General features: G+C 43.4%; 2 protein-coding genes across 2 annotated transcripts in view; both read left to right on the plus strand.

Annotated features, from left to right (window-relative positions):
• The first annotated feature begins 1758 nt into the window (after positions 1-1758).
• znhit2 (zinc finger, HIT-type containing 2) lies at positions 1759-3813 on the plus strand. Its single transcript, XM_080482192.1, has 2 exons — positions 1759-1816; positions 2034-3813. The coding sequence occupies exon 2, from the start codon at positions 2089-2091 to the stop codon at positions 3751-3753; it is 1665 nt and encodes a 554-aa protein (XP_080338318.1). The 5' UTR covers positions 1759-1816; positions 2034-2088; the 3' UTR covers positions 3754-3813.
• A 1378-nt stretch (positions 3814-5191) lies between these two features.
• The window catches only part of lrpprc (leucine-rich pentatricopeptide repeat containing), a 70937-nt gene continuing 55516 nt past the window's right edge, over positions 5192-20612 (plus strand). The window contains exons 1-12 of the mRNA XM_080482278.1: positions 5192-5387; positions 7197-7399; positions 8181-8303; positions 8431-8552; positions 8775-8833; positions 9790-9876; positions 9953-10079; positions 10172-10316; positions 10991-11145; positions 11227-11332; positions 11835-11942; positions 20439-20557. Of these exons, the coding sequence (XP_080338404.1) occupies positions 5209-5387; positions 7197-7399; positions 8181-8303; positions 8431-8552; positions 8775-8833; positions 9790-9876; positions 9953-10079; positions 10172-10316; positions 10991-11145; positions 11227-11332; positions 11835-11942; positions 20439-20557 (1533 nt within the window). The 5' untranslated portion in view covers positions 5192-5208. The remainder of the gene's footprint in view (positions 5388-7196; positions 7400-8180; positions 8304-8430; positions 8553-8774; positions 8834-9789; positions 9877-9952; positions 10080-10171; positions 10317-10990; positions 11146-11226; positions 11333-11834; positions 11943-20438; positions 20558-20612) is intronic.

Raw genomic sequence — 20612 nt, forward strand, 5'->3', positions numbered from 1 at the left:
TTTCACTGCGGGCGCGCCACACAAACACATACACACACACACACACACACACACACACACACACACACACACACACACACACACACACACACACACACACACACACACACACACACACACACACACACACACACACACACACACACACACACACTCTACAGCAGACAGATCCAGACATGCCGGGCCTGGACATGCCCAAAAGGCAGAGCCTGTTTCCTGTCACCTATCAGCTGGTGGCAGACAGCAGGACATGCGCGTGTGTGTACATTTACATGTGCATCTATCTTTGTGAGGACAGTGTGGAGCTTTAAACCTACGCGAGGGAGCATTTCAGCCAGTATTTTGCAGTGATGTGATGGTTGTGAGGGAAAATATATAAGCGTGTTACCTCGATTTCATTTTTAGGTTTGTGCTATCACCCTCATATCATTGTATCAAAGCCATCATGTAGTCTGCAACTTACTAACACCATAGTTATTGGTGTTGCACTTGTTTGAATGCACAGGAAATGCTTTATGTATTATAAATGGATGTTTGCGTCATGACAATAAATTAAATAGTATGTATGTCATATGAAATATCTTATATGTACAATGTAATGTTTATAGTTCAATAAAAAGCTAATAAGCTTTACAATAACTTTCTTCATGACTTGTATGTGGTAATGTGGTTAAGTGAAACATGTTACACCTAAAAAGATGGCAAATGTTTCTTATCAAGAATGACATGATCTTTATACCTTTATTATTTATCTTAGATGGCAATATTGACAATCATACTATTCCTCCCAAACAGTTTCAAGAAAATTGTGCTGGGACTCATTCAGAAAGGACAGCACCTTGTTCCTAATGCTCCCACATATCGCTGGTGTAACAGCCAGTAAGTTCGTGGATCTTGCGATGGTGTACTAATATGTCACAGGACATATGAAGAAAGAAGAAGGGAGATCGGAGAAGGCAGCTGACTACCCAGGACTGCTGGCACTGCAGCCAGGGGCGGGGCCAAGACAGCATGGCACACGTCGTCCTCAGACACCCCTTCTCCCCACTCTCTCCCCACAGGGCTTGACAGGCGGCACGAGAGCCCCATTGGCCCGGTGAGGGGTGGACAGCCATCTGACAACTCCCCACCTGCATGACCTTTACCATGCTTGACCCCCTGCAGGAGACAATCACCTCATTGCAAACAGCCCTGCGGGAGATGTAGACTCACAGTGCAGCCAGGATCTCCTGCAACACACAGAAGTGCACAACACAGACAGCAGAAAGTTAGATGAAGAGACTGTTACCTCGACTGTGACATGCATACATTGTTGTTAAGTTTGTCACAATTGAACATTTAATATATAATAGGTTTGTTTGGCCTGATCTTTTAACATTTACAGAGGACATTTGTTGCATGATTTAGGAACATTAAACCACAGATAGTCATCAACTGAGTAGATTCAAATGCAGTGATGACAGTAGCAGTGTTTGTGTAAAGGTGGGGATAAAAACAGTTAGGGTTAGGGTTAGTTTTTTTATCAGGTAATGGAGGGAAGATGAATAGAGGGAGAAGTGGTTGTAATAATAATAGTAGAAGTAGTAGAAGTTATTCTATTATTTTTTTATTTATTTTAATATTTTCACTTTTATTAACAAGTGAATAATGTAAGGACAATTACATAGTTCTAAGAATCGAATTTAGTGTATATCATATTCACGATGAAGCGCTTGCGTGACGTACGTCATCCATACGTAGATGTTACGTCATTGACAACATGGCGGCCTCCTAGTCACAACAAACGGAACGCTTCCATCGGCGCACATGCTATACAGTAAGTCATATTACTCCCTCAGTTTTATTTTTTGAGAACTATGTTTAACGGTGTGGGTTCACGTTTGTCCGCAAAGTTCTTCTGGCGGCTGAAAATAGTTTGAACTGTTTTCTGGATGCGGCGCCGCGTGAAGCTTGTTATTGTGTAGCTAGCTCGCTGCTAAATCCTCTGTAATCCAAACAGCCTCCTGACATGTTTCTGTTTGTTCTCTTGTTAGTCGTCTCGCCTCGGATCACTCGTCACGCCTGCCTTTACTACACCCCGCTGCTCTGATGAATCCAGTGCTCAGACGGAGACTTCCTCCGTCTGTGAGGAACCTGCTGACAGACATTGGTCCCAAACTGGACTGGACTGAACCCGAGGACGAACCTGCGACCAGGGAAGGGATCCTGCTTCCCTCCAGAGGAGCTGCACAGGCTGAGTTAATTGCACCAGCGAAGACCAAAGAGCAGGAAGAAGATGATGGCAACGCCACCAAGAAGAGTGCAGTCTGCATGCTGTGTCAATGCAAACCCTCGAGTTATACCTGTCCACGATGTAACATCCAGTATTGCAGCTTGGCTTGTTACCGAGGCCCGGATCACACTGTGTGCTCGGAGGAGTTTTATAAGGAGTCCGTCCTGCAAGAGCTGAAGGAAATGGGGACAACAGAAGCTGAGGGCAAAAAGAAAATGCAGGAGATTCTTGTGGGGCTCAAACAAAAGGCAGAAGAGACGCACGGCGGGATGGGAAGTTTGTTAAAAGAAGCGGGCGTTCTACAAGATGATGAAGAAGACAGAGATGTGACGGAGAAAGTGCAGGCCGTGGAGCTCCTGTCCAGATTAGCAGAGCTTCAGGAGTCTGGAGAAGAGAGGGAAACAGAAATTGACGCTATTTTGGAAAAGCTTGAAGAGATTGGAGGAGGCGAGCTGCTGTCTGGAGAGGATGAAGCGTGCGTGGAAGGGGAGCAGGACTTAGCTGACCGGCTCTCGGGGCTCGATATCAACAAGCTCTCAGAAGGGGAATTATGGGCACTTCTCAGCAGTAAAGAGAGGGAGAAATTTATGGGTCTTGTGAAGGATGGGGCCCTTGGTGAGCTCATTCCTCTGTGGAAGCCCTGGTGGGAGGAGCATGAGGAGGGAGAGAGGCTGGTAGAAGAACTGAGTGAACTGGAGAAAGAGAAATCAGCAGCGACAGATGTGCAGGACAGGTCATTGGAAAAAGTGGTTCAGGAACAAAGCAAATCTGTAACAAATGTGAAAGATGTTAAAAGAGGAAGCAGAAAGGAAAGGAGCAAATTAAATGTCCCTAAAATTTCAGCAAAAATTCCCAAACTTAGTTCCTTGTGTGCAAGTCCATCTCCTCTTGTTTGTTATGGTGTAGTTAATGCACTTTTTGGCTACACTTTCACCGTGTCCCTGTTTAATGGGGACACTGATTCCCTGATGTTTGAATTCTGTGACATGGTTCTTGCTCTGTCTGAGGCTCTGAGCTCCAGCAGGGTGTTCAACTCCATCCAAGAGGCATTAGACTGCGGAGAGGCTCGCATATTAGGTGAAAGTTACCTCGACAAGGAGGACCCTTCGGCGCCAGCCCGGGCGGTGGAAGCCGTGGCTCACATCATGACCGGCAGAGACAGGAAGGATGTTTCAGGATACTGCCTGGCAGCCCTGAGTCAACTCCGCTCTGTGCTCTCAAAGGCCAGAACTGCCCTGTCCAGAGATGGAGAGGAAGGTGCAAAGAGGCAGAAGTTTTATCTGGCAAGCAAAAAGTGTGAATTCTTTCAAGCTTGGGTGCTCGCCAACGCAGACGAGATTCATCGTCTGGCTGCAGAGTTGTGGAGCGAGCACAGCAGAAGAGAAGTTGTGAAGAAGAACATGGAGAAGGAAAAAACTATAGTGGAGGGAAACTTAAAGAAGCAGAGGAAGAAGGGGAAGTTGATTGAAGAAGTGAACTGATTCAAGATTTATTGAATGTGTTGATGCTTGTAAACGTTCTTAATAAAAGCATGAAAATCTAAATCATGTCTCATGGGATGATCATTGTACACCTGAGCAATGTCAACATCTGAATCTGGTTCATGTCTTCTTGCATACATCCACCCAGCTTCTATACAGCCTTCTCCAACAGGCTGGCAGTTCTTCGCTGTAATGGAACTGGGGATATTGTCACAGTAAGTAGATTGCTTCTCACTACATCACTGCATTATCCTCTTGTTGCACCGTTTTTTGAATAATGTCATGAATTTAAGAAAAAAAGTAAAATATCTTTTATCAGAATCATTTAATTTTCTATCGGTGTTCATTCTGAACCCTGTAGTTTGGTCATAACATTTTATCATGTAAGTTGCTGAGATTCCTTTATTTTTCCATGAAGTTTGAATATATTGATTTGAGCTTCTTTGGTTTTATCCTGCATTTATTTGTGTAGTGTGAGGAGTAGTGTGATGTTTTTTTTTGTTCTTCTGCAGAACAATTGGCTGTTTATAAATGCTGCAAATCCATTTTCATTAGCCTCTTCAAATGGTCTTTTCAGCAGATGATTTCCCCATCATAGTGAAGCAGAATTGCAAGACACTGATAATCTTAGAAGGGAAAAACATTCAAACTTTACACATACATGTTTTGACCGAGATTTAATCCTTAACTCACAAACCACTGTGCACACAATATAGGTTCTTCTATTTTCCATGCCTGTCCTGTCCAATGCATTCTGGAGCCAGTGCTGGTTTTGATTCTTGGTTTCGGAGCCTTTCTGTGTGGAGTTTGCATGTTTGGACTTTTACAGTGAAAATCCTGACAATTCCATCTGAGCAAGCATAAGTGACAGTGGAAGGGAAAAACTCCCTTTTTACAGGAAGAAAAAAATCTCAAATATTTAGACTTCCTACAGAACCAGACTCAAGGTGGAGACTGTCTGCTGCTCCGGTTGGGGTTTGGGGATAGATAGAGAGAAAGGATGGGACAGAGACAGAGAGCTACTAGCAAACAGACAAATATCAGACATTCAAACCCATGAGACAGATGAGATCACCAATTACCTTCAAATGCATTTTTTGGACCCTGGAAGAACAGAGTAATTAGAGAAGGGGAAAACTTCATAAACTGAAGTTCTCTCATTCTCCAGTGAGCTGGCAGTGCAAACCACTGCACCACTAACACGTGATCCAGTAGAAAGAGAAAAGGCTAAATAACATAAAATACCGTCTAAATTATTGTATTATTATTTTCTCGACTTTTTGAGCAAGTTTGTGATGTAAATTGTTAGTGGTTGGGGATAATTTGTTGCCCTGCACATTTTCTATCCCTGCTCGGTGCACAAACTGAAAACACGGTATCGATACTCTCGCGATACTTCCTGTACTAAGTCACGTGGTGCGGATGTTCCCTTGCCTCCATGCTGATACACCAAACATGGCTGCGCTCTTGAGATCAGCCCGGTTACTTAAGTTTTCACCTTCGGGTGTGCTCCAGATCGCCGGGACCAAGCGGACCGGGCCCCCGCTCTGCCGGCTGTACAGCGGGGCAGCGGGCAGCCGGAGGAGCGGAGTGTGTGCCCGGCAGATCAGCCCTGCGTGGGAGCAGGCGTCTAGGTGAGGGGCAGCCCGTTACTTCCACGCGTGAAGCAGCCGGGGTGTCATTGAGGGTCAATGACACCCAAAGACACTCGCCTGTTTGCTATAATATAACATCACTGGGCGATCCGGTGTGCTCGCTGTGTTAGGAAACGCGAATGAGCTGGTGTCTTACAGTAAACATGGCTCCGGCTTTATGCAACATGAAGTTAGAGGTTGTGTAACCACGTTTCTGATTACACACAATTATACTAAATTCATCTCCTCAGATCACTAAATTTCTGCATCTGTTTACAGCCTGTGTTATTGAGACACAACGTGAAGCTTTCAGCATAAGGCCCACAATGAGACAGCAGTTTGTTTTCTCATCCTGCAGCCACTTCAATATAACTAAGTCATAGTCATTACCTATATGTATTCGTTGAGCTGCGACAGAGAAACTAGTCTTAAATTATGCCACAAAGAGGACATAACGAATTGCATTTCTGTGGTGAGATTTCCCCTCCTCAAGGTCACAGCTCCTTACAAAACATCCTAATAGCATAACATGCATTCATACAGTCAGATAGTGTTGTGCAAGTTACTACAAAACAGTCATTGGTTTTTTCATATATTCAACATTTGTTATACAAAAACAAATCCTATAGTGAACTAAAACATATTATAAAGCATCCAGACACATGCAGCCAGTCCCAGAGTTATCTACTTCTTCAGTGTACTGATATTTGAGAGTAATTGAATAACCATTGCTTAGTATGGTGGATGAGTGATTAGCACATGTGAAAGAAAAGGCCCATGATTTGAATCAGCGAGTTCTGGCTTTTGCATGGAGTTTGCATGTTCTCATGAGCCTGTGTGTGTTCTTTTCAAGTTCTATTTCGATCCAAAGACACACATTTTAGACTCCTCTGTAACTCTGAATTGGCTGCAGGGTGAAGGTGATTGGTTATGTATTTGATGGTTTGTCATTTTTGTGCTGCAGCTGGGATGTATGATCCTTCAGGAGAAAACAAATGGTCAAAAAACTCAGACGTAACGAGATTTCTAGAAAACAAATCTCCAAAATGTGCAGTGAATGTAGTTGTAGTGTAGTGTAGTTGAATGTCTGTAGTCCGTTTTGCCCCTCAGCCTCAAAAGACAGCTTCTTTCTCTCTGTTTTCTATAAGGATTTTATTGAGTTTTTGAAGTTTCACGCAAAGCAATACACACATGATGACACACGGAGTAATTTAGTTGCTAATAATCCACTTTCATGTCCAGTAAATGTGCATCTGCCAGTAAAACGGATGATACAGTCTGTAGACGAGCCTTTAGCTTTTTATAGTTCTTCCTGACGGTGACAGCTGTAGTCCAGAGGCTTTGTGTGTGCAGGCCGCCCTTCTTCCATGTTCTCAGGAGCTTGATTCATTTTTTCTTTCCACACAGACTCGTAGTTTCTTTAGATTTTGCACACAGATCAACTTCTACTCAAGAGTGATGCAATAAAGCTTAAGAGGTGAAGGTCACAGTGACCCTCTCTTCTATTAGATTATTGTGATTTTAAAGTTGTAGTAAGGATTTGGAGGAATATAATGGAGACTTTAGTGGCAAAAGGCCAACATCCCTCAGATGTCTCCAATCTTCATTATAATTATTACTTCATTACAGTGAGATAAGTCTGGACTCAGATTAATCTCAATGCAGTAAAGATTCATCTGTTGTGTTTCTTTGATGCTGTTTAGAGTTTTTTTCATTCTGCTCAGTGCTGCAGCCCAGCTTGCACCCACCCCTTCCCAAAAACTCCTTTCATTCATCATCTGCTCTACTCTCGCCGTGACTCTTCCACAGTCGCGTGTGGCCGTGCGCCGTGGGGTGCGTGCGGCGCTATGCCGTGGCCACAGAGCAGAAGGATCACGTCAGCGTCGGGGTGCTGACCAATCAGGCGCAGCAGTTTGACTGGGCCCTGACCAAGCTGGACAGCTCGGTGAGGAGGACCGGTCGCATCACCAAGACGCTGCTGCTCCGCATCTTCCATGACATCTGCAGGAAAGGTAGGAGGATGAACAACGAAGGGAGGAGATGTACTTCATATATTATGGATATCTGTGGTACAGGTGGGAGGACGGGCCTTTTTAAAATCAAATTATTGGTGGTTCAGTCTCGTCGTATCCGCCTGACGACAATGAGTCAGTAACACCTTTTACATACGGCAACTTCATGCAGGCAAATACAAGTCAAAGTGCAACGATTGACAAAGTGATAGAACGAGTAAATCAGTAAAACTAATAAAAAAACAATGGGCATGACAAGAATACATTGCACAGAGAATCCTTATTGAAGAAAAACTTAGTTAGAAATATCTTTAAAACTACACATAAATATATAGAATGTACGTCCAGCAAAGGAAAAGTAATAAAACAAAGGTTGTTGAAGAGATGCAAATATTGAAATATCTAATAGACTACTACAAAATAAAATAAATGACTGTGTATCTCTTTCTATCAAGATCAAGAGGTACATTGTCAGGCTACGGTTTGATTGCTTCCAGTTTGTGTAAAATATATCTTAACATACAGCACAATAAGGCTGTATTTATTGTAAATGTATTGAACAGATATAATCTGGATTATCTGACCAAATGTGGAAGTAAATCCTCATGTAGAGCGGGAACCGTAACTCATCAAACCTGTGCAACGTGTGGCTTGTTAATAAGCGATTTATTCACTTTGAGTAGATTTTGTTGTTGAGTGTTATTTGAAAGCCGATGTGAGAGCGACAAGAGATTAAAACTAGTTAACCCCCCCCCCTCCTCCCGTTCCTGTCTCCCCTCAGGTTACCCCAGTGGTAACCAGGCCCTGCTGCTGCTACGAAGCTGCGGCTCCCTGCTGCCGGAGGTCCGTTCGGAGGACCGCACCGAGCTGGCCCACCATGTGTGGGAGAAGCTGCGGGAGCTGGGTGAGCGGGCAAAAGCCATCTGACGTAGTGTGCTGCTGAACTTCAAGTCGCTTAGGTGGTGCTGTCAGATATTGAGTTTGTCCTGGTTTGTTGAAGTGCAGCGTGTCGACTCCACTGCCCCCCTCAGGTGCGCAGTATGACGTCAGTCACTACAACGCTTTGCTGAAGGTTTACCTGCAGAACGAGTTCAAGTTCTCCCCCACCGACTTCCTGGCCAAGATGGAAGCAGCCAACGTCCTGCCCAACCGCGTGAGTGTGGTGCGACTTTTGGACGCACAGGAGTTGAGCCACATCGTCTCAGCTCAACAGAAATTTAAAATCTTATAACCATTTTGGTTTGTATGCAGAATAAATCGCCGCTGATTGTGAAGTTAATCGTCTGAACCGCCAGCTTCACTCATATTTTTTTAATTATTTCTTGTTTGTTTACAGATTTCAGGTTGTCTGAGTTTGTGTCTTTAATGTCCACAGGTGACCTACCAGAGACTCATAGCAGCCTTCTGTCAGAACGGAGACATCGAGGGAGCCAGGTGAGGACTAGTCAACAGAGAATATTTATCCGTCTCTGACACAAATTGTCACTATTAAGTCGACTTTAATTTGAAAGATTTGTGAAGATTTTGTTCATTAGATTTAACAAAAAGGGAATAAAACCCGAAATCCTCATCGACTTCAGGTATTTTCTGTATTAACTGAAAGATGTGAGCTATTTTTCAGTTTTATTCTCTGTAGCTTCAGCTACTTGTTTGGGAAAACACAGGACGACGATCACACATTCACACCAGCAATCAATTAACCTTAAGATGTTTCTGAGTTGTGAGAGGAAGCCAGAGTGATTATAGAAAACTGCACATAGAGAACATGCAAACTCCACACAGGAAGGCTTCTTATGTCTGGACTCAAACTAAAGCTTTTTCCTCCACTCAGTAAGAGTTGAACAAATGCAACCCTTTATAAATGTATGATTATATCTTAAGATCAGATGTTTTCTTATATTGCACAATCACAATGTGAAAAGTTAAAGTGTTAAAATATGAGTGTGAACCCCCCCACCCCTGTAGTATCTCTTGACCCTTCATGTCCAGCCCCCAGTGTGGGATGACTTGGTTGTGAACCGTCCGTGTTTCTATTAAAATCTAATTTATTACTCTAAGATTCTTATGTAACCAGTGCAGGTATAAAGGGGAGCTTTTATCGTCTCGCTGCTTTAGCTTTTACACATCTACAACCTTTGAATTTAACACTGAGATTTTTTTTTTTTAATATTTAAAGCTGTATATGATCAGTCCACCTGTTAATTTGTTGATATGGGAAATCCTTTTCCTTATCAAAACTACTTGGTCTCCAATTGTAACTACCGTGTATTATTTAAATTTGCTTATTGTGGATTCACTGTTTTATTTTTAATGAAACACGCTACACATGTAAAGGTTTATTTAGTATTGTATTACCTGTTTCCCCATCTTGTCCTCCTCTATTTTCTTAGCACCATATTGGGATTCATGAAGAGCAAAGATTTGCCCATCACCGAGGCGGTCTTCAGCTCGCTGGTGACGGGTCACGCTCGTGCAGGGTGAGCGCCTTTCTGCTTTGGCTTTTCATTTTACTCTATTTGCTGGCGCGTATTAACCGTTTCTGTCGCTTCGCAGTGACCTTGAAAGTGCAAAGAACATCCTGCCAGTCATGAAGGGAGCGGGAATCGAACCGGGCCCCGAGACATATTTGTCCCTGCTCAATGTGTACGCGGAGAAGGGAGACATGGAGGGCATGAAACAGGTTTGTGTGGTGAAGATGACGCACATGCTTCTGGGAATGGCTGCTATTCTCTAGTTTCCACTCTCCGCCTCATGTTTCGTCTTTATCTTCAGACTCTGGAGGCGGCAGAGAGCGCGGACTACGGGCTGATGGACAGGGACATCATGCAGGTCATCTTAACTCTGACGCGGTCCGGACACAAGCAGCTCGTTCCCGAGATGTGTGAACGTCTGAGGCACGAGAGAGGTTACATCCCCGGTACGTGGATCACAGAGAGATTTCTTTGTTTTGCCACTGAGAAAGCCACCAATTAAAAGTTAAACATACCTGAAGATGAACCCACCCACCCACTCACCCACAGGTTAGAGCATGCAGACGGGGACGTCTCACTATGAGGACAGAGTGCTGCCATCTAACACACGATTTAATTTTCTTTGTTTGGCACCACTTAACAACAGATACGACACTTTCATCTTAAAATACCGACATTAGAAGTGATATTTCATTTTATTTTTTAGATGAAATGAAATGAACAAAGCAAATGCAGAACACGCACAACAAGACATGGAGTGTTTTACACTATATGAAAAAGAAAATATGGGTTGCGCAATGCATACTTTACAAATTAAGCAATTACAGAAGATCAGTAATGGCATTTATTTTTTTATTGGTATCACACTGAATTAACAAACAAACAAAAAAAAAACACATATAACTGTGGGTCAATTTTTGAATTTATAGAACACTGCACACAGGAATCGCTCAGGTTTAAAGGTTAAAAACTACAAAAAGACTCGACACATAAATTGAATGGTTTGATACTAAATGTTGTAGGTTGCAGTTTTCTCATCATGTGGTCACTTGTGTGATATAAAGGCCATGTTATTTTCCACACCTGACAAATTGTGTCGGTTCGTTTTGTCTCCCTGCAGACGCTATGAACTTGTGTCTGAACCTCATCACGCTGGGACACGAGGACACGGCTTTTCATTTGCTCAAGACGTTTCCGTCGCTGCAGTTGGACAGCAGCAGCGACACGCCCAACATGGGAAACTTCTTCCTGAGACACTGCGTCAACATCAGCACGGTACCATGAGAAGATAGCTGCCTTCCCTCCAAACTCTGTATTCTGTTTATTGCCTCAACTTTTCCCGCTTGTCCTCCTCAGCCAGCAGAGAAGATCGCCAACTACTGCAACGAGCTCCAGGAAGGAGATTTTCACAGTACACCGCTCAGCTTCACTCTGTTCTGCGCCCTGGAGGCCAAGAAGATAGGTAATGCACATACTTTCATTAAAAAAAAACACACACATCCACTTGCACACAATACAAACCTTTTCTGTACTGTGTGTACATTTACTTTGCGTCGGAGTAAGATAATCCCAATCACATAGCCAGTGTCATGAAGTACTATCTGAAGCTATATTAAAGCAGTGATGGTGTGGCTCCATTAGAGCTTCGATCACAACTTCATGGAGTCTGTGTGAGATTGCAGGAAGAGACAGAAGAATGTGAACCAGCCTGCATAAACATTAAAACACTGTCTGCTCGTCTCGAGGGACGAATTGATGCCGGTTTGGGTGTAAAAGTTGACCATACTGTTTTTCTTCTGTTGGTTCAATTTACATTACGTTGAATAATTAAAAACTATTTTAGAGCTCTGATCTGATTTTGACTGTATGCTTCTGTTACATTTGCACAGCACTGTACTTTCTTTAACATATTTAAATAGGCAGTTTAGTTATTGTGGGAACTAATGTTGTTTTTAATGTTTCAGATCTGTCTATACAGCTGATGAAGTTAATGAAGGAACAAAACCTACCCATCAGGCTTCACTACTTCTGGCCCCTGCTGACGAAGCAGTTGAAAGACAACAACACTGATGGTACACACACACACACACACACACACACACACACACACACACACACACACACACACACACACACACACACACACACACACACACACACACACACACACACACACACACACACACACACACACACACACACACACACACACACACCCTTTCCTTAATGTAACTGTAATCTAACCCAAATCTGGATGTTCTAGATGATGGATGATTATAGGTTGGGCATCGCAAGTCTATTGTGCTCCCAGGATGAGGACCCTATAAAGACATTATTTTTCTGATGTTTTACCCTAAATTCAACTCTATGTACCACTTGTTTAATTCCAAAATGAATAGTTGTTGTTTTTTTAAGAGTACCTTAACATGTCTTCATCTGAACATGTAATGATCTTCCTAAAGGGTATTTTAAAATGTCAACTCACTGATTTTTGAATCAGATTCAGTTGCTTCAACAGTTTCATTCGTTTTTGAGTGATTTGGTATCATTAGCTTATTCATGAGAACAAAGCTGGTTCTCGTATAGGCGCTTCTTCATAACATCACTTGCCCAGCTCCTGACTGCTGGAATACACGACAGCTGAATAATACATTGCACCTGTGTGCAGCACCGTCACTGTATCAACACCACTTTACATCCAGGAGCATCCGACAGCCTCAAGTAGTTGAAGTTCCAGTGAGTTTGTCACATCAGCTGTTGTTTGTACTATCTGTGGTTGCACTCCATGCTTGTTCTGGAAGCCAGCAGCATGAGGAAATCCAGCGCATCCTGAAATCCGAATGCAATTATTTGCAATGGGATGCTTGTAGTCGGACACTAAAGCCAGTGAACATGTGAATCTACTCTGTGTTATGGAGTTTAGAAGGGAAAACGTGCTGACCGGCTGTTTGTTCACTCAATTCGAAACAAAGCAGGATTTTTATATTAGTCGTTTTTCAGCATAAATGTTTTTTTGGGGGGTGGTGTAGAGGGGATTATGACTTCCTCTGTACCAGAAAGAGCTTTTAAAGGAGAGTTTTACTCAAATATTAATGACCCACAGAGTGGTCCAACTGGGACAGATTTCAGTGGGCCGGGGCAGTGGAGGGCAGCGAGGTTTGATCCCTGCATGAGAGAGGTAGAGCGAGAGGACACACACACACACACACACACACACACACACACACACACACACACACACACACACACATGCGTGTCTCTCTCTGGAGAATTTCTAAAAAAGATCACAGACTTTTGAAGATGTCCTAACTTCTTTTTTTGACTTTCATGAAGTGCACTCATACATGAATGTCACGATGTAAAAAAATGTTTTCCTCTGTAATCGACCGTGCACAGTCTGTTTATCAAGTGGGGACCACATGGCTTATTTCACATTTAATACACAGCAGTTTCTTATTGTTGTGACGTCAATAAAAGAGATCATTAGAGCTGCTAATGGAGCTTCACCTGTACAAATGGATCAACTGCATCGATTGTGCTGCAGAAGGCAGGAGTTAGTGCACCGTGGGTCTGGGTGATCCGGTGACCTTTGCCCCCGTGATGGAGGCACCTAACCTTCCTTGTTAGGGACACTCAGTCGCTCAGTGGCCTGAAGCATTGCCCTCACACATTCAAACCCACATACATGGATGCACACACAGGCCCGGGGCTGAGGAGGTCAGAGGTCATTTTGCTTCAGTGGCTGTTTTCATATCTTTTGATCTTGTTTTTCAGTCCCTTCGTCTGTTTCTCGCTCCAGTACTCTTTTTTTCTTCTTCTTCTTTTGAACAAAGGCGTATCTTCAACGTAAGGTTTCCTTGTTTCAGGCAGTAATGGACATGAGAACCGAATGAGATAGTGGTGTGTAATATCTATGAGTGGTTGTTGTTTGTGACACATTGTTTTTCACTCTAACTGAAACAATTTCACAATTCAATGAAAGGTTTTACACAGGCATGTCATTTCATAAACATGTTACTTTTGTCTGTAACACTGTGTAACGATCATTATAAGGAGGTGTTCCTGCATTGTACTGCACAAAGTGTTTGACTGTAATGTAACTTTAAGAAGTCTGGTCCAACATGGCAATGCAATGGAGCAAAGGGACACAAACGTAACCTATAGAGTGCAAACTGTGCAGGAGGCCTTCATTCAATCTGTGGCTTTGCTTTCGATTTGGCTTTCACCGCTGACTTTATTTTACATGCCCTCCTGATTAGGTGAAGGATTATTGATATGTGATCCTTTATTTTGTGAAATGGGAATTACTTAATGGGAGCTGGTCAGTCCTAAGGCATATATGATGTAATGAGTAGAACTTTTGTTTAGATTAGATATTCTTTTATTAGAGCCACAGTGTGAAAGTGGTGGTATTGCTGCATCAAAGGGAACAGCATGCAAAAAAGTACAGAAGTAAAGAACGATGAGACAATACAGCATAATATAAACGCAATACAAGGAAGAAAATTGACATATATGGAGTAATGTATCCGCATTAATGACAAAAGCACAAATGATCTGATCAAATATGTATACACAAATCCGTATATAAGACAATGGATGTATAATATAGAATAATGTAGATATAGTATGAGCTCAATGTGAGATAATATATGAACATCATGAATAAGACTGTAAACGTTACTAAAAGTGATTGAATTTACACAGGTTTATACTAACACTTTTATTTTGTTTTCTTGTGATGCAAGTGTGTGCACACCAAAGTCATAATCAAATAAAATTATTATTTAATTTGCTTATGTACAAGACCGTACAGGAACATAACATTTGTATGCATTGCTCTTATATTCAGCTTTCCAACTAAAAATGTGCCCACATATCTAAAAGTATAACAAAATGCAGATGCAGTGTACATTCTACAATAAAGAGGATAAAATGATACACATAGAATGATTTTACTAATTATTGCACACAGATGACAAATGAAGTTTGCACACAGACACATCTGTTGGCAGGCAGAAGATGATTGACAAATTCTGTCAAGTTTTCCAAACCATTTAGCCGTTCCAGACGGGCAACATTTCAGTGTTAAATCTGCTTTCACTGGTACAACATGACGCAGGTTTACATGACGTGGGTCTTTGCACTGGATCCTTTCCTGACACTCGCTAGTGTTGATTTTTTTTGAGGTTTTTCTTCTCCGTTTCTTTCTTAAGACAGTTTAATGGCTCAGCAGATGCAGCTTATTGTAAGATTTCTTTCCCCAAGTCCCATCTCTAGTGAAGGAAGTACTTATTTCCTTTCTTTTGTGTTGGTTCATGAAGAGTGTGTGTGTGTGTGTGTGTGTGTGTGTGTGTGTGTGTGTGTGTGTGTGTGTGTGTGTGTGTGTGTGTGTGTGTGTGTGTGTGTGTGTGTGTGTGTGTGTGTGTGTGTGTGTGTGTGTGTGTGTGTGTGTGTGTGTGTGTGTGTGTGTGTGTGTGTGTGTGTGTGTGTGTGTGTGTGTGTGTGTGTGTGTGTGTGTGTGTGTGTGTGTGTGTGGTAAGAAATGGTCTCAGTGACAGATAGCCAGCTTTTGGAGACTTGTCAGGATTCGCAGCTCATTAGAGAACGCACCCTGTCAAGTGTGTGCAGCAGTAGCTTGGTTTTTAAGTGCTTTATTTATGCTGAGCTGTGGTTCTCTCTTTGGGCTTTTTTAGAGCGATTAATAAATGATGCATTTTCCTCCTGTCAGCCAATTGACAGCATTTGAGCTGGCAGGGAGCCGAGGCTGGTTAGACCAGTGTGTCGAGGCTGCGGATTGACTTTTAGTTGTTTTTTTTCTCCATGTGGTCGAGACGGATCCTCCCTCTGAACGGTGGGCTGTCTCAGCCTGGCCTGGCAGCGTGAAGAAGACGACCAGACATGATTTTAAGCACGCACGCACACACACACAAAGTTCTAAAAGCCAAGCAAACGCATCAGATATTATCCATTTAGATATCCAAGGAAGGACGAACGGAAGGAAAGTGGAGAAACTTCTCACTCACATACACTTGCTTGTTTCCGATGGTGTTAGCCTTAACCCTCATGAATCATGCAGCCTTCCTGTTTCTCTCTCTCTCTCTCTCTCTCTCTCTCTCTCTCTCTCTCTCTCTCTCTCTCTCATTTGTTGGCTGTAGGAGGGGTGGGTGTGTGTGTAGACGTTTATGTGTGTGCAGCGGGCTTTCGGGGGGCAGTGCAGGTGATGTGACTGATGCAGAGTGACTTGATTTCATGTAAATGCAAGCGCTCTGAGGGAATTCACTTTGGATTACGCGCCCCACTGTGCACGGCCCATGAAATATTAAGCGCCGTGTCACTTTTTGTCCACAGGTGTCACTAGCGGGCAAAGAGGCCGGAGCCGTGGAATTGGGGTGGAGGGTGGGGAGGAGGAGGAGGAGGGAGGAAAAGAACCCCCCCCCCCCCCCCCCCCACATTCTGATGAGGTGTGGATTTGCTGGGTTTAGTGAAAGCATATGCTCGGCCGTACTCGCCACCTGCCGCCAGCTAGTCGACGCTTGTCAGTCCCGGCGACACCACGCGCCTTGATCACTTCTGACATGGTGGAGCATGAAAACGAGGGCGGGGAACCTGCTGAGCAAGGGAGTGTTTTTGGCCCCTTGTATGAAGAAGATGTCAAGGTTCCCTTGTCGGGTCCTCTTTGCTTTCAGGCTCGCCCTCCACACCTGCGTGCCCTCATCTTTGACCCCTTTATTGTAACCCAGCCCAGCCTGTCACACGGAACACGCCGCATGCAGAAATGCAGCTGATGATTCCATTTCACTCAAAGCAGCATATAGATGAAAATTCTCTCTTTTTTGGCACCATTTTCAAAGCTTGCCGTTGCCTCGCCGCTTACAAAGTTTACCTACAGAGAGTCATGGATATGCAGCGACGGCGAGACAGATGGTGTTGGAGGAGAACGGGAAGGGGAAGTGACAGGTACTCATGTCCCAAGTACGGGAAGAGATGACAGCGACCGGTTCACTCCACTCCTCTTTTCCTCTCTTTCCTCCGTCCTCACTTCTCGTCTGTGACAGTTAACCTGCAGACATGAATCTGATGGTGATATCTTGTGACCACTGCCATGCTTAACTCACTACTTTGATACTTCTTGCCTGGATGGGATGTCAGGTTTTATGCTGACCAGCCCGGAGAGGTCTCCGCTCTTCTCAGGACTCCTCTCCGCTCAGTCTGTTTTTAAATGGTTCGGACAGGAGAGACGGCAAAAAGAGTTCCTCACAAATGGGATTATGGGGTAAGGACAAAGAGAGAGCCGAGGGGGAGAGTTAAAAAAAAAAAAAAAAACAATTCCTAATATCTTTACTTTCTGTTGTATCTTTCATTTCTTTCTTGCTTAATCTCAACTCTTTTTGCACTGTTCTCCTTTAAAGTTCGGTGGAGTATCAAGTGCCTCAGATTGACTCTATCTAACTAGATTATGTTGTTATGATCACGCAAATGTTAAGCAGCGTTGATGCCAGTGTCAGGTGTCGTCACATAGATGGTTTAGAGCGGAGGTGTCAAACACATTTTATTTCAGGGGCCACATACAGCCCAATTTCATCTTGGTGGCCCGGAACAGTAAAATAATAGTCTTTACATCTGAACTTTAAAGTTTTTCTTTGTTGTGGCACAGAGTATAAATTTCAAAAAACTTGTTGCTGCAAAATGTTTTGCAATTGGTACCAAAAATGACTACAATCTCAACAAAAAGACATTGTTTAATGAGACTTTCTGGTACTAAATACGGTGAAATGTCAAAAACTTTGTCCTTTTGCATGTTTTTTTCAAATACTGACCACATGACTTGAAGGCTGATGTTTGTTTTCTACTAACGAGTTTACTCATTTTGATATACGGCGTCACTGATACCTCAGTTAAAAAGTCGATGCTTTCTTTGCAGTTTTCCTCAGTTTGCTTGGTCTTTTCCGGGGCCGAATTGGAGCCGCTTACAGGCCAGTTTTGGCCCACGGCCCTTAGGTTTGACACCCCTGATGTAATCAGTTCAAACTTTCACTTTTTTGGACACGGATCTCATCTTTTTTCCTCTTTGTCATTTCTCCATCCATCCTCTGTGTACGGACAAATGCGATCCATCACAGGACAGACACAGAAAGACGATCACACACCTTCACACCTCGGGCCATTTTGTCACAGATGCCAAACCCAGGCTCAAACCGGGGATAGATAAGATCCCTGTCCCAGAGCTCTGTACAAACCAATTTTCTTCAGGAAGTGATTAGACAGTGGTTATTTTGAGCACGTTTGAATTGGATATCAACTGAAACCCCAAATGAATATTTCAAGTTAAAAATGATCAAATGAATGTATTTTGATTGAAATTGAATACATAAGTTTCTTGTGGTAGAATCGCTCGGTCACTAACGATGAGAATAAAAGTTGTGAAGACATTTCGCCTGTGTCTACAGAGAATAAATAAATAAAGCTAATAGAGAATCTAGCTGGTGGAAAACTTTTATTCCGGAAGTAATGGGAGGATACGGACCTTGTAGCAGCAGTCACTCCTGAGACGTCTTTGGTCTCCCAATCGTGGCATTGGCCTTCCACAAACCCTCTCACTATATGACATATGACTGCAGGTTTAAAGCCACCATGCATCACCACCACAGGCTGAACGTTTACATTCGTTGGACTTATCGCAGTTTCACTGAGGCATAGTTGTTTTGCCCGAAGCTTGCAAATAAACGGAGCAAAAACGGTTAAAGGGTTAAAAGCTTTTCGGTCTCCGACTTGACCAGCAAAAAATAAAATAAAAATAAAGCAACATACCAATGTCTTTGCTGAGAGACTGAAAAGTGCTGATGATCATGAAAGGATGTGAGAAAAAGCCTGCTTGTGCGTTTTTACGTCCCGGCTCTCCATTCACTTGTTTTCTGTCTGTCTGGCTCACCGTGAAATTGATTATGGATTATTCAGGAGCAAAGCAGGTTCTCCCTCTCTCCTTTCATAAAAAAAGGTCGGATGAAAGCGATTAGGGGGTAAGAATGGAGGAGAGGACGGGACGGCGGACGGATCCTCCATTGAGAAGAAAGAGGAAGATCGCCTGTTTACTTTTTCTTGAAAGCGGGGAAGATGGATAGTGAGAGGGGCGGATGAATGAGTGATATGGAGGGAGGGGGAGGACGGGCGGAGTGGCCCAGGTAGCGCTACCTGGGATAATGCAACTCAGCCGCAGGTTTTAATGGCGTATAAAAGCCTGGCGCTCATGTTTTATTCAGCCCAGGAGAGAGACTGCCAGGTGAACACATACGTCCCAGGAGGACGCACAAACACAGATATATGAACCTGAGTGGTGTTTAAATACGCACCGCGTCTTGAGGTGTGCCGACTCAGGGAAGCACTTTAGTGTAGTTTGCTGGAGTCCGCATGGGAACAAGCTGATGTGTTCATTTATAGCAAATAACGTGGATGCATTGATATTTCTGTTCCAGCAGCAGCAACACACACCGAGAACAAACTGTGTGTGTGTGTGTGTGTGTGTGTGTGTGTGTGTGTGTGTGTGTGTGTGTGTGTGTGTGTGTGTGTGTGTGTGTGTGTGTGTGTGTGTGTGTGTGTGTGTGTGTGTGTGTGTGTGTGTGTGTGTGTGTGTGTGTGTGTGTGTGTGTGTGTGTGTGTGTGTGTGTGTGTGTGTGTGTGTGTGTGTGTGCTCGTTCAGGTCACTGTCCTCTGCGGGCACGCTCCCAGATATATGCAAAGTGCTGCAGCGCTGCCCCCTCATGTGCACGCTCTGTTCCATATGCATGCGGCTGTTTCAGCCCTCTTGCCCCTGGGCAGGACCTCAGGGTTCTGCTGGAGAACAGGGTGATGGCTGAAGTGTCCAGGCCCAGCGCGCTCCTATGCATACTACCAGCTGGAGGTAGAGAGCAGGGCTGCTAATAAAATTGTGTGTTTCTTTGTGCAACAGTGCTTTTACAGCTCCGGGCCTCCACATAGTGGTTTACTTGTTTTTTTTATTTAGTTTTTTTGACAATGTCTCATCAGGCACTACATAAACACCAACTTATTCAGGCTGCATTGTTGAGAACATTAAAAAAATAAGACATCATTTAAACCAAATACTGTTGTACTATTAGTGCAAGACAGGGGTATTGAATACATTTTATTTCAGAGGCCACATGTGGTCTAATTTCATCTTCATGGTGACCGTTGAATTAAAATGTTCAAGTTTTTCTCAGTTGTCTGGCAAAGTGTACGTGAAAAAAATGTCTGTTTATGCACCAGCATAGGAATAACACTGAAAATACTGGTGCAAAATACAGTAAAATGTCTCAAAAGAATGTCATGGCAGCATCACCGATATCTCAGCTCAGGTCTCAGTTTTATGTCTGTGACTCCTAAATCTGTTAAATCAATGTTAACACTCTCAGCTCTAAAAATAGTATTTATTTGGAAAGGAACAAACTTGACTGATCAGTCAATGGATGTGGGCACAAACCTGAACTTTCCCTGCAAACACAGACCCTTGGTTGAATTTTATTTATTTTTTAATTTAAAAAATTCTTTTTCCCTCCTGCTGTGTGTTGCAGGTGTGCTGGAGGTGATGAAGGGCATGCAGGAGCTCGGCATTTCCTGTGATGCCGAGACTCTATCCAGATACATCCTACCCGTCTTCCCCAACGTGGAGGCTGCTCAAAAAGCCTTGACGGTAACCTGTCTGTGTGTCTGTGTGTCTGTGTGTCTGTGTGTCTGTGTGTCTGTGT

Source organism: Lipophrys pholis, assembly GCF_963383615.2.
Source record: "Lipophrys pholis genome assembly, chromosome: 15".
NCBI lineage: Eukaryota > Metazoa > Chordata > Actinopteri > Blenniiformes > Blenniidae > Lipophrys > Lipophrys pholis.